The 14,643-nt window shown below is 42.1% G+C and overlaps 1 protein-coding gene across 1 annotated transcript in view; it reads right to left on the reverse strand.

The window, feature by feature from the left end:
- The window catches only part of LOC126456647 (ionotropic receptor 75a-like), a 198,854-nt gene that overhangs the window by 167,268 nt on the left and 16,943 nt on the right, over positions 1 to 14,643 (reverse strand). The window contains exon 2 of the mRNA XM_050092393.1: positions 14,335 to 14,466. Within this exon, the coding sequence (XP_049948350.1) occupies positions 14,335 to 14,466 (132 nt within the window). The remainder of the gene's footprint in view (positions 1 to 14,334; positions 14,467 to 14,643) is intronic.

Below are 14,643 nucleotides of genomic sequence, written 5' to 3' on the forward strand. Positions count from 1 at the left end.
ACGGTTTGTAGTAAAGATGCCCATGGTGAGTCGGTTGTGTGGAACGCTATTGATCGTACTACAATTGTCTGACAAACAGCAGCTGAAAGTCAGCCCGTACCCAGAGGCAGTGTTTTCCTGCAGCAAGTGGTCGAAGCCGCACAACAAGTTCTCTTGTTACCGCTTGTCTATGCTGTTGACATCGCATCTTGTTAAGAAGCTGGTTCACGAACATAGGCGGCCGGTTTGTCTGGGGTCGCTGAGAGCACGCCAACAGTAACCTGGGGAAATCAGCACTGTTCATGTCGCTGAGACTTTCGAGGTTCGATCATATAATTGTTTGACGTTCCATTGTGACGCGGCCTTAGATACCGAAAAGGTTTGCACTCAAACTGAATTGCCCGTCGAAGTCTGCATACTTGTAAGTGCAATACTACGTAACCTCCCTCCACCCCAGTGGACCAAAAACTTGCCTGCTACAGCAACGAGCACTGTTTACCGACCCCTCATTTCGCGTACTCCACTCGACTCAGGAAACAGTTGATCATCCAGACACTCCAGACACTGCACAATGATACTTTTACGACTCAAAAATGTCTACTAACGTTGGGTATTTCTCTCCTTCCCCTCTAATGTCTATCTTTTCTGATGCGTGGTAGGTGCTGCGTCTTCACAGTATTTTTTTACGTGTTGCCATTTAATGCTACTTTTGTCAGTGAGCAGTCCAATATACTCCCGGTCACAATATTCTGTATGCTTTACAAGCCAGTTTAATGTGGATTAGGAAAGACCATTCGTTAGTATCTGGCTGCAGAAACAAGCGAGGACCACTAATACATCTCATGGAAATATCTCACGAAAATTCAAATGTCGCTTTCTGCCTTGCCAACAGCTAACGTCATTTTCCAATATGCCGATTTCAGTCAGTTAAGATGCCCATGAAATAAACCAGTGCACAAATTGAAATTGAAGCCAATAAAATACTCCGTCGAACACTCCTCTCTGTAGGCTGAGAAATGATATGTCACAACCTCTGCTCAATGGACGTCAACGTATCTCTTTTTTTACCTCAGAGCTATAAAAAATGCTGACAGAAATACATATACATAAGGCGTTGCGAACTTTTCTCCAGCCGTTGTCACTTCCTAAGTAATGGTATCTATATGAGGCAACACTGTGTATCAGATGGTATGGTTTGCACCGTTAGTTCTCTATGTTCTATCTGCGTTTTTTATTATGACAGTAAAAATTGATTCATTTCGATGGATCTGACAATGGTCGAAAACAATAACTGGTCATTTGCGAAGTACAAACAAACAGTAGAAATATCCACCAACGTAATGAAACACTGCAGAAAAACTTCCACAGTTGCATCTCATTTATAAGTCATTCTGTAGTATTATGCATTATATGTGGAAGAAGCTAAGTCGAGGTAAACAGACTGAAAATGAGCTTTGGGAAAAATAGCCACCTTGACCATATTTTCGAGCAATTGGTGTCCGGGCTTTTCCCTTTCACCAATTCGGCATTAGTAGTTTATAGATGGAATTATCAAACAGGAAGAAACAACAAGGAAATAATATCCATTCTTTCAGGAGTACTAGTTCTGCATGGTTCGCAGGAGAGCTTCTGTAAAGTTTGGAAGGTAGGAGACGAGATACTGGCAGAAGTAAAGCTCGAGGAGGAGGAGGAGGATATTAGTGTTTAACGTCCCGTCGACAACGAGGTCATTAGAGACGGACGCAAGCTCGGGTGAGGGAAGGAGGAGGAAGGAAATTGGCCGTGCCCTTTCAAAGGAACCATCCCGGTATTTGCCTGAAGGGATTCAGGGAAATCACAGAAAACCTAAATCAGGATGGCCGGAGACGGGATTGAACCGTCGTCCTCCCGAATGCGAGTCCAGTGTGCTAAAGAGGTAAAGCTGTGAGGACGGGGCGTGAGTCGTGCTTGGGTAGCTCAGTTGGCAGAACACTTGCCCGCGAAAGGCAAAGGTCCCGAGTTCGAGTTTCGGTCCGGCACACAGTTTTATTCTGCCAGGAAGTTTCATATCAGCGCACACTCCGCTGCAGAGTGAAAATCTCATTCTGGGAACAAGGAAATACATTATAAATCAAAAGACTTCGTTTAAACAATAATCCTGTAAAAAGTGAGATAAAAGAGTCGACAGACTTCCTGCCATATGTTGGAAGTGTTTCTTCAAAGACTCCCAGAATACAGAAAAAACATAGAGCGGATGTAATCTTCCACTCACGGTCAAGACGTCAGCTCTTCTCAGATCTGTGAAAGATCATCTGCTTTTACGAAAAGCAGGTATGTGTCAAATTTCTTGTCTTTGTGGCAAAAGTTACACAGGACAAGCAAGACGCACTATAGAAGACTGCACCGGCCATTGTGTCCGTGCGGTTCTAGGCGCTTCAGTCTGGAACCGAGCTGCTGCTACGTTCGCAGGTTCAGGCACATCCATTCCTCGGGCATGGATGTGTGTGATGTCCTTAGTTTGGTTTGGTTTAAGTAGTTCTGAGTCTAGGGGACCTCAGATGTTAAGTCCCATAGTGCTTAGAGCCATTTAAACCATTTATATAAGAGTGGTGCATAGAACACCAGCGACACGCTATCCTTTTACAACCCAGCAAACCTGCAGTAGTTGTGCATTGTATTTCCACCAACCATGCCGTAGGTTAGGGGCAAGTTAAAATACAGGCCATAGCCTCATCGTGTTGCAAAATTGAGTGGTGAAGAAATATGCGGAAAATTCAATTAGCAGGCAACCAGCTTAACCGAGAAAAATCATGGAAACCACTCACTTGTCGTCTGCGCCCTCAGAGAGATTGTTGTTCTGAGTCGCCGTTGCCTGGCATTCCAACACATGCCCTCCGTTTTCATAATTAACCTTATGATTCGTAAAAACTGTGCATTTTTCTGACTCGGCGCATGCAATGTCCTATTCTTAGATGATAAATTTTTATCTGTGACTGACATTCTCGCGCCGATTGTCTTATATGTGATGCATATGCTCCACAGTTATAGCGGTCCCATCCATACCAAACATTGTTAGAGATGACTGCTCCTGCCAAGACGTAGTTTGCGAATGGCTCGCATGTTGGGGCGAGGAGAGAGGGAGATATCTGGTAATTTATGCCTGATTCTTCCCCAGTTCATCAGGAGGAGATCCAAGTCCGCAATGGATTTATTCTCCGTCAGCCAAAGCTGCTAAGAAGCGAGCAACAAACAGGGAATTATGGAATGGCCTTTGGGAATACTACGACGATGTCACAAGAGAGTTCAAATATGTGGGGTGTCTCCTCTTTTATTAATCAAAGCCAAAATAAGGAAAATAGTGATCTAACGATGAATGCTATGTGAGAACAGGTCTAATAGCATAATACTTGCAGTAGCAATCGTCGAGTCTAATTTTAACTGGTTATGAACTGTAGATTTAAACTGAAGAAATTGCAGGAAAGGGGGAATTTTAGGAGATTGGACCTGGATAAACTGACTAAACCAGAGGTTGTACAGAGTTTCAGGGAGAGCATAAGGGAACAATAGACAGGAATGGGGGAAAGAAATACAGTAGAAGAAGAATGGGTAGCTTTGAGAGATGAAGTAGTGAAGGCAGCAGAGGATCAAGTAGGTAAAAAGACGAGGGCTATTAGAAATCCTTGGGTGACAGAAGAAATATTGAATTTAATTGATGAAAGGAGAAAATATAGAAATACAGTAAATGAAGCAGGCAAAAAGGAATACAAACGTCTCAAAAATGAGGTCGACAGGAAGTTCAAAGCGGCTAAGCGGGTATGGCTACAGGACAAATGTAAGGATGTAGAGGCTTATCTCACGAGGGGTAAGATAGCTACCGCCTACAGTAAAATTAAAGAGACTTTTGGAAAAAAGAGAACCACTTGTATGAATATCAAGAGCTCAGATGGAAACCCAGTTCTAAGCAAAGAAGGGAAAGCGGAAAGGTGGAAGGAGTATATATAGGGGCTATACAAGGGCGATGTACTTGAGGACAATATTATGGAAATGGAATAGGATGTAGATGAAGATGAAATGGGAGATATGATACTGCGTGAAGAGTTTGACAGAGCACTGAAAGACCTGAGTCGAAACAAGGCCCCAGGAGTAGACAACATTCCATTAGAACTACTGACAGCCTTGGGAGGGCCAATCCTGACAAAACTCTACCATCTGGTGAGCAAGATGTATGAGACAGGCGAAATACCCTCAGACTTCAAGAAGAATATAATGATTCCAATCCCAAAGAAAGCAGGTGTTGACAGATGTGAAAATTACCGAACTATCAGTTTAATAGGTCACAGCTGCAAAATACTAACGCGAATTCTTTACAGATGAATGGAAAAACTAGTAGAAGCCGACCTTGGGGAAGATCAGTTTGGATTCCGTAGAAATTACGGAACACGTGAGGCAATACTGACCTTACGGCTTATCTTAGAAGCTACATTAAGGAAATGCAAACCTAAGTTTCTAGCATTTGTAGACTTAGAGAAAGCTTTTGACAATGTTGACTGGAATACTCTCTTTCAAATTCTGAAGGTGGCAGGGGTAAAATACAGGGAGCGAAAGGCTATTTACAATTTGTACAGAAACCTGATGGCAGTTATAAGAGACGAGGGACATGAAAGGGAAGCAGTGGTTGGGAAGGGAGTGAGACTGGGTTGCAGCCTCTCCTCGATGTTATTCAATCTGTATATTGATCAAGCAGTGAAAGAAACAAAAGATAAACTTGTAGTAGGTATTAAAATCCATGGAGAAGAAATAAAAACTTTGGGGTTCGCCGATGACATTGTAATTCTGTGGGAGACAGCAAAGGACTTGGAAGGGTAGTTGAACGGAATGGATGGTGTCTTGAAAGGAGGATATAAGATGAACATCAACAAGAGCGAAACGAGGATTATGGAATGTCATCGAATTAAGTCGAGTGATGCTGAGGGAATTAGATTAGGAAATGAGACACTTAAAGTAGTAAAGGAGTTTTGCTATTTGGGGAGCAAAATAACTGATGATGGTCGAAGTAACGTCGAGTATAGATTTAAGTGTTAGGAAGTCGTTTCTGAAAGTATTTGTATGGAGCGTAGCCATGTATGGAAATGAAACATGGACAAGAAGAGAATAGAAGCTTTCGAAATGTGGTGCTACAGAAGAATGCTGAAGATTAGATGGGTAGATCACATAACTAATGAGGAGGCACTGAATAGAATTGGGGAGAAGAGGAGTTTGTGGCACTACTTGACTAGAAGAAGGGATCGGTTGATAGGACATGTTCTGAGGCATCAAGGGATCACCAATTTAGTATTGGAGGGCAGCGTGGAGGGTAAAATTCGTAGAGGGAGACCAAGAGATGAATACACTAGGCAGATTCAGAGGGATGTAGGTTGTAGTGGGTACTGGGAGATGGAGAAGCTTGCACAGGATAGAGTAGCATGGAGAGCTGCATCAAATCAGTCTCAGGACTGAAGACCACAAAAACAACAATTTTAACTTATCGAGCGTCATAATACACACACTCCAGCACACAACATCTATTTCCACATGATGTTGATGGCAGTACGAGCCTGTGTATAAACGTTTCCGGTTGCAGAGTTGAAAATTAACTCACTTTTATGTAAGCGTAGTAACCACAAGCGGCGCACAGGTTTTACCTGTCGGAAAGTTAGGAAAATTCGGAAATTTGTGGTAAGGTCCTATGGGACCAAACTGCTAAGGTTGTCGGTCCCTAGACTTACACACTACTTAATGTAACTTAAACTAACTTACGCTATGCCCGAGGGAGGACTCGAACCTCCGACAGGAGGAGCCGCACGGACCGTCACAAGGCGCCTCAGACCGCGCTGCTACTCCGCGTGGCTCGGAAAGTTAGTCAAGGACTGATTTTTCCTAACGTTTCCTGAGTCATACTTACATTTTAGCTAAATTTGAAATACGAAAAGAATGAAATCTACAGTCGTAGCACAAACATGTGTTCTGCATAAAGTGTAGCTACAGGCTATGTCACAACGTTTGCCGTGGTAAAGGTAAACTTTAATTCACCTTGAAGTAAAATAAATATCCACCCGTGAGTACAAAGCGTCAGCATGAAAGCTAACCTTAGACTGCGTGTTAAGTAGTACTACCTCTTTTGCACCTAATTAATTTAGGTTGATAATGTTCACTTGTACTAATTATTTATTAAAACCACGATCGGTTTCAGGGTTTTAAAATGCAGTATTCAGGTGTATCAAGTTATTGTATTTAGTAAAGTATGATTTACGGTGAGGCCAGTCGGTGCAGGTACTCCGAGTCATTGTTTCAGATCGCTGCATGTTGGTGGGAAGCGTCCACCGCCAGGCAACCCTACGGTAGGAAGGGCACCCACTAACCTGCCTGCCCGGCGCGTTCTCACCGCTAAGATACACTTGCGAGTTTTTGCTCTCAGATAGTACTCGCAGTTGAGTTTCTATTAGGGGCGCATTTTCACTGATATTTACTGTCTAATCAATGCTTGAGGGCAGTTTCTGTAAGTGAGATTCTTGTGAGAGCATATGTCGGAAGCGTTTACACACAGTGTGTGACAGTTGAGACATAGCATTCCGCGAGATTTTTGTTCCGTAATTTTGTATGTGAAGCAAGAGGCCTTGCTGCACTTTTAATACTTTCAGTGACAAAGATAAAACGAAACAACAGTGTTCTTGTTGGATAAGAGAGCGGATTAGGCAACAGGATGATTTTGGAGGATGAGAGAATTTCATTGCAGAGCTTCTGATGGAAAATAAACAACAATAACCAAATTTTAAGAGAATGGCAACGCTGGATATGGATGAAATTTTGTAAATGAACCTAAAATTGCCAATCTAGATAATATCATGCGTAAATCAATCAGTGTTAAGTGACACTAGCATTTGTAGTGCGAGCTACGTTTATTCTCTTCATTATTTTCTAAAGTAACTATTATGTTTTAATAACATTACATCACGTTCATCTTGATATCCGCTAAATGAAGCATTTACGGCCATTCATTTATGTGAACGTTTTTACTTGTATTCACTTAAGGAATCACTCTAAACTTCCTAAAGGTCTATTCTTCAACACCCTATATAGTAATACAATCAATAAATACGACGGTATATTATGAAATTAGAGATACAGCTGCGTTACTTGAAGTTAAATGGCTATTTTCCTAGCTACAAAACGGTAAGTCTCAAACATCACTTATTTCTTTATGTTAATTAATTTGTGTTATAAGACTACTTTGGCTGATTTCTTGAACTGCGGATAAACTACATCTGTGGAGGTTTTAAAGGCTGTAGTCATTTTAGTCAACAAGCTTTACTTCTGATATCAGTTCCCGCAGTCCAGTAACGGTACGTTCCATACGCCAGCCTTTCCTCGTAGAAACCAGTTACATGCACAACTTCGCCATGAGTCCATTTCCTGGAAACTCTCTTCGTTATCATTTTTGCCAGGACACCGCTGACATTTACTCACAGTGCATATTTAGCGCGACAGTAGTCTCAATTGACCGGTCACTGCTGGTACACGTTTATAAAACGGTTTGTTGAAACGTTGATCTAGCGCAGTGAGTATCACGCTAGCGTTTCCTTCATATTTTAAATTAACATGGGATCGAGTCTATTAAGTGAAGATTTTTTTTTAAATTTTCATTTCTTAATTCTACAAAATGTGTCAATGATGCATTTATATGTTGTTTGCTGCGTAGCATTGTTGAAATGTAGAAATTTATAAACGCGCTAGCTGCCCTTGATGTTTGTTAAAGAGATAAAACGGGATATTTCTTCCCTCAGAAAAAAAAAGCTACGGCCACATATTATGACTCAAAACACGCAGTTTTGTGGCTCTGAGCACTATGCGACTTAACTTCTGAGGTCATCAGTCCCCTAGAACTTAGAACTAATTAAACCTAACTAACCCAAGGACATCACACACATCCATGCCCGAGGCAGTATTCGAACCTGCGACCGTAGCGGTCGCTCGGCTCCAGACTGTAGCGCCTAGAACCGCAGGGCCACTCCGGTCGGCCCGCAGTTTTGTGGTTAATTTTATTTCATGTTTGCTTGTGTATGGAAAAATACATTACCAAGATGTTGTAGTGCACAAACTGAGAAACATGGTAAAAGTTTAAAGGCTATTCTAGGCAGTGTCGGTTGGGCGCAGTGGTTGGCGTGCTTGTGTTTTGTTCATATTTTCCTGTTAACGTGAGATCGTGCATCGGCAGTGACGATTTTTTTAAAATTTAGTTTGCTAATTCCTCACAATATGTCTAGGATGCTTTTATACTAGGGTAAGTCAATTATTACACGCAAAGTAGTTATAAAATTTTATTCTAATCAAATAGGAAACTTACAAGAACATCATTTTTCGACATAGTCTCCTTGCGTTTCAACGCACTTGGTCCAACGTTGTACAAGCTTCCTGATGCCCTCATAAAAGAAGGTTCCGGTTGAGCTGTGAGCCAGGAATGCACCGCTTCTTTCACTGCTTCGTCCTAGGCAAATCGACGGCCCTGTAATGCCTGTTTGAGTGGGCCAAAGAAGTGCTAGTCAGAAGGGACACGATAGGGTCTAAATGGAGGATGATGCAGTTCTTCAAATTTGAGTTTCTGGAGCGTTTCAACAGTGTGGGCAGCTGTATGCGGATGGGCATTGTCGTGCTACAACACAACGTCTTTTGACATCAATAGTCGGTGTTTGCTTCGAAATGCAGGCTTTAGCATCTCACAGTAGCGTACACTGTTTATTGCTGTGCCCCTTTCCCCATAATGTTCCAGTACTGGACCTTGTGCGTCCCAAAAAAACCGCAAGCATCATTTTCCTGCGGACGGTGTGGTCTTGAACTTTCCCTTGTGTGGCGGATTTGGATGTTTCCATTCCATACTTTGCCGTTTACTCTCCGGCTGTTAATGATGGACCCGTGTTTCGTCACCAGTAATGATCCTGTCTAAGAAGTCGCCCCCTTCTTTACCATAGCGATCCAAATGTTTTTTGCAGGTGTCCAAGCGCGTTTGTTTATGCAAACGTGTGATTTCTTTTGTGACCCGTTTTGCACAAACTTCATGAAACCCAAGTCTGTTGTGGATGATTTCGTAGGCAGAACCGAGACAAATTTGCAGACGATGTGCCACTTCGGCCATAGTTAATCGTCTGTCCAAGAGAATCATTTCACGTGAACGCTCAATAGTTTCTTCATTTGTGGCGGTAAACGGTCGTCCGGCTCCTGCATCGTGCGTAACACTTGTGCGACCATTGCATGGGGGCTTATTTAAATAAAATGCAAATAATTTTAATTTTTTGATTTAGTAGCTGTATGTCCGATTACGCTGTTTCGTAAACGGTTGACCCTGACTAGTTTTTGTACGCAATCTGACTGCATAGAACAACAACAAAGAATGAAATGAAAATTTTCGTTAACACAATTAATTAATTAAGTCCCCAGCAACTATAAAACCTACGAAACCAAAGCACAAGTATAACTGTTCTGTGTGTAGAAGTATGACTCAACGTACACATCTGGCACGGTTCTTCTTCAATAAGACAAGAAATTTCAAATACCATTTATACTGAAGTGATAAAAAAATAGAAATACTATAATTGCGCAAGAAAACCAGAATTACACTCTAATACAAGAACACAAGCCACCTTTCACCATTTCGAAATTTTTCAATCCATTCGCAGTCCTCCGTTGTGGCAAAACACTGTTCCCGTACTGCACCGAACGTCTTCGATGAATTTCGGCCCCTGATACGCCTTCCGACCACAAAAATCGGATCACTGGACGTTGCTCTTCTTTGGTGCAAATAGACAGCGGAGCAGCCATGAACATCAGCACGGCAGCGATAACGAAACTTACCTAGCAGCTTGAAAATTACAAAGATATAACAACAAATAAACAAAGCATGCGTCATCAACGTAAAACGACAGCGCTACCAAAATGAACAAAAATATAACTAAATTGCGGATAATAATTGACTTACCCTCGTATATAGCAAGACAACGCCATCGTTAGAGAAAAAGCTTTGAAAATTCTAGAAGACAGCGTTAAATAAAGGGTACCATATCACTACGACATAACACGAAATATAGCAGTTTTCCTTACAAGCATTACAAAGATTTGTTGTCTGCAGGCTTGTAACTTGTCGTGATCTATATTCGTGACACTACTGAGCATCAAATGTCAAATTATGCGAGCGAGTATTTCTTCACCTTGTGGTTGGTGTGTTCGTTGAACAGAATTCCGTGGTTACCGCTAAGACGAGTTTTGGCTATATGTTGATGGCGTGTAGGTATCAGCGAGAGCAAGTTAATTTGTAAATTACACTCTATGACACGGATCTATCGAATTAGGTAGAAACTGCTTTTGTGTGACTACACCGTGAGCGTAGCTCAGCTGTTGGTGCAATTTATGCTAAGAATTTGTTTGTTATTTTTTCTTGTTAATGACCATTTGTATGTGCTTTGCTACAAAAAATTATGAAGATACACCTGTAAGTAGTTTGACAGAGCGTTATGAGTACTTTGTCGTGGTTGCTATTTGGCGACGGCAGTAGTGGTACAGTGATGTGTAGTTATGTGTTACGTAATTGAGCTTATCTAAGAGTTAATTTTGGTAAACATTTTTGGAAAGCAGTGATCAATTAATTGTTATATTTTGACTAAAGTTCAGTCTTGATCACATGTTTTAATGATATAGATAACCGGTTTCGGTTCTTTCTACAAAACCATCATCAGACCCATGGCTCCCTTAGGATGGTAGGCGGATCTCTCCTCGCTGCTACGCAGTCAACTCATGCGAGGAGCAGCGAGGAGAGCTCCGCCTACCATCCTAAGGGAGACATTGGTCTGGTGATGGTTTTGTAGAAAGAACCGAAACCGGTTATCTATATCATTAAAACATATATGACGTGATCAAGACTGAACTTTAGTCAAAATATTATCTAAGAGTTGTTCTGGCATCTTGTGTTGAACTGCAGAAGTTGTCTCCGTAATTATTACTGAATACGGTTGAAATGGTTCAAATGGCTCTGAGCACTATGGGACTCAACTGCTGAGGTCATTAGTCCCCTAGAACTTAGAACTAGTTAAACCTAACTAACCTAAGGACATCACAAACATCCATGCCCGAGGCAGCATTCGAACCTGCGACCGTAGCGGTCTTGCGATTCCAGACTGCAGCGCCTTTAACCGCACGGCCACTTCGGCCGGCCTCTCGCATGATTTGACAGTTCATGGGCAGTGGTGTCACAAACTTAGATCACTACAAGTTAAAAGCCAGCAGACAAGAAATCTTTGTAAAGCTAGTAAGGAGTACTGATTTATGAGTTATGACGTAGTGATACGCTACTGTTTAGTTTTCGCTTTCTAGAATTTTCGAAGTTTCTTCTCTGAGGAACGCGTTGTCTTCCTATGTATCATCAAAAATACTCTATCACTACTAGATGACTTGCCATGTTGGTGTGCAGAGAGTTGTGTTGAGCTTACATACGGAGCGGCTGTGTGCGATTGTGTGCCTTGAGAATTCGTTGCAAATTAGGATTATCAGTTGAAAGTACCACGTCGCATCAGAGAGCAAAAATAGTTCACGAAAGAGTTCATTCGTGAAAAGACGTGCAGAAATATTTAATAAATTGGGTGAGAAAACAATATCACGTACGATAATCAGTAATTTCCGTGCTGGAACACATTGTTATTAGTACATAACTGAAAGTGGCTTTCACGAACAGTCATTATCTTTGTACCTAAAGTAGAGAGATCATGAGCGTGAAGTGAGCCTGGCCGTTAATACAAGAGCTGACAGTCTTGAGGTTTATTAGGCGGTCGGAATATTACTTGCCAGAAAGGCTAATAAAACTGTCTCCTTACTGTTAAAGCCTGAGGTTTGTTTCCGCCTGTCTTCCTCTTCTTTTCCACGTATGTAGTGCATACTACTTCGTAAATAACCTGATACATGTCTGCCACGGCGATTCTTTCTCTCAATAGATTTTTCTACTACTGTTCCAATGATTTTGCTGTCTCTTAAACTGTATCCCACGAGTTTCTACCTTCTACTTTGGACGTACCTCCACAGAGATCTGGTTTCCTGTACCCTTCTCAGCACTCGTTGATTCGTATTTCTGTGTCTCCAGCTGATTTCCAGCATATCCTCCACCTTCTGTTCAATTTTCCCCAAAATTATCTTGATGAGAATTTTGATTTCTGTGATGTTAGAGTCCAAAAACCGGAACTATGACGCATTACCGCGTGACTGCTACGGTCGCAGGTTCGAATCCTGCCTAGGGGCATGGATGTGCGTGATGTCCTTAGGTTAGTTAGGTTTAAGTACTTCTAACTTCTAGGGGACTGATGACCTCAGATGTTAAGTCTGAAAGTACTCAGTGTCATTTGAACCATATGACGCATATCTGGAAGTCGATCTCTCCTGTGTTATAGATGGGTCTAGACACTTAAAGTAGTAAAGGAGTTTTGCTATTTAGGGAGTAAAATAACTGATGATGGCCGAAGTAGAGAGGATATAAAATGTAGACTGGCAATGGCAAGGAAATCGTTTCCGAAGAAGAGAAATTTGTTAACATCGAGTATAGATTTAAGTGTCAGGAAGTCGTTTCTCAAAGTATTTGTATGGAGTGTAGCCATGTATGGAAGTGAAACATGGACGATAACCAGTTTGGACAAGAAGAGAATAGAAGCTTTCGAAATGTGGTGCTACAGAAGAATGCTGAAGATGAGATGGGTAGATCACGTAACTAATGAGGAGGTATTGAATAGAATTGGGGAGAAGAGGAGTTTGTGGCACAACTTGAGTAGAAGAAGGGGTCGGTTGGTAGGGCACATTCCGAGGCATCAAGGGATCACGAATTTAGTATTGGAGGGCAGCGTGGAGGGTGGAGGGATGAGTACGCTATACAGATTTAGAAGGATGTAGGTTTCAGTAGGTACTGGGAGAGGAAGAAGCTTGCACAGGATAGAGTAGCATAGACAGCCGCATCAAACCAGTCTCAGGACTGAAGACCACAACAACAACAACAACAACCAGTTTCAGCAGTATCATTTTCAAGCTGTCCACCAATGGGTTTGATTAATTATGCAGGAATGTCATCAGTGCCTATTGCTTTGTTCTCCCATAGATCGTTACAGGTTTCTCAAACTCTTCTTGCAGAATGTCGTCTCCTATGTCATCTATGTCTGCCTCCTCTTCTTTTCGTATTAAATCATCCAATGTAGGTGCTCCGTCGTAGAATTCCTCAGTGTATTCTTTCTATCTCTTCACTAAGTCTTCACAAAACAGCATGTTCCCCTCGCTGCTTTCTAATTCACCCGAGCCTGAAACCCAGGTGCAGGTACGTATGCAAATAAAGTGACACATTTTCAGATATTTTGTTGGTCTCATACAGATACGATTTTACGTGTACGGGTAGTCCGTTTCAGTTGTCTGAACCGCTTAGCTAAGGTAACTTAGTGGCTAATGCACCTGCATAATAAGCAGGGACCCGGGCTAGATTCCCAAATTTCATACAAATTATCACTCGCCGCTTCGTCTGTATTTATAAAATCATATCTGCGTGAGTCCAGTAAAGGCTCTGAAAATGTCATTTCCTTTATATCGGTTCTTGCATTTTGCATTTTTTTCTTCCACTTCTGTGCACATTTCGTAAGTAAAACTTTCTTCTGCATTCCTAGCATCTTTGTTGAATAAAGTCGTTAGCCTTCTGTATTCAGCTTTCCCATGTTACTCAGTTGCGTTTCCGTATCGCCTTCTGTTTTCGATAAGCTGAATAAGATCTGAAACTTCCTGGCAGACTAAAACTTTGTGCCGGACCGAGACTCGCACTCGCGACCTTTGCCTTTCGTGGGCAAGTGCGCTACCATCTGAGCCTACCCAAGCACGACTCACGCCCCGTCCTCACAGCTTTACTTCAGCCAGTACCTCGTCTCCTACTTCCAAACTTCACAGAAGCTCTGCTGCGAAACTTGCAGAAGTAGCACTCCTGGAAGAAAGGATACTGCAGCCTGGGGGATGTTTCCAGAATGAGATTTTCACTCTGCAGCGGAGTGTGCGCTGATATGAAACCTCCTGGCAGATTAAAACTGTGTGCCGGACCGAGATTCGAACTCGGGACCTTTGACTTTCGCGGGCAAGTGCTCTACCAAGTTAGTATAGCACTTGCCCCCGAAAGGGAAAGGTCCCGAGTTCGAGTCTCGGTCCGGCGCACAGTTTTAATCTGCCAGGAGGATTCATAGCAGTCCACACTCCGCGGCAGAGTGAAAATCTCATTCTGAATAAGATCTGTTGTAATTCATTTGCTCTTGTTTTTTTATATACAACAGATTTAGATATTAGATCTGTTACCTGTGCATATTGCCTCGCCAGCCCCTCAACTTCCACTTTTCTGTTTGCCATTTCTGTTGTGCTGTCCTTTTCTCCATACATTTCAATCTGAATGAATTTTTTATCACGACGATGTTCTGGCACTGTCTGTTCCTGCAATGTGGAAATGGGTAAAACGTGCAATTTTTTACTTGGTTCCAAAAACGGGATTTCACTACAATGTAGTCGACCTGTTGTCTTCTGGAGATGTATCTTCTAAGCTTGAAATGTTGGAAAAATGTGTTTGCAATTGTTGGTGTTTCGATCAGAACTCAATTAGTCGTGTTGTTC

The sequence above is a fragment of the Schistocerca serialis genome, chromosome 1 (assembly GCF_023864345.2).
Source record: "Schistocerca serialis cubense isolate TAMUIC-IGC-003099 chromosome 1, iqSchSeri2.2, whole genome shotgun sequence".
NCBI lineage: Eukaryota > Metazoa > Arthropoda > Insecta > Orthoptera > Acrididae > Schistocerca > Schistocerca serialis.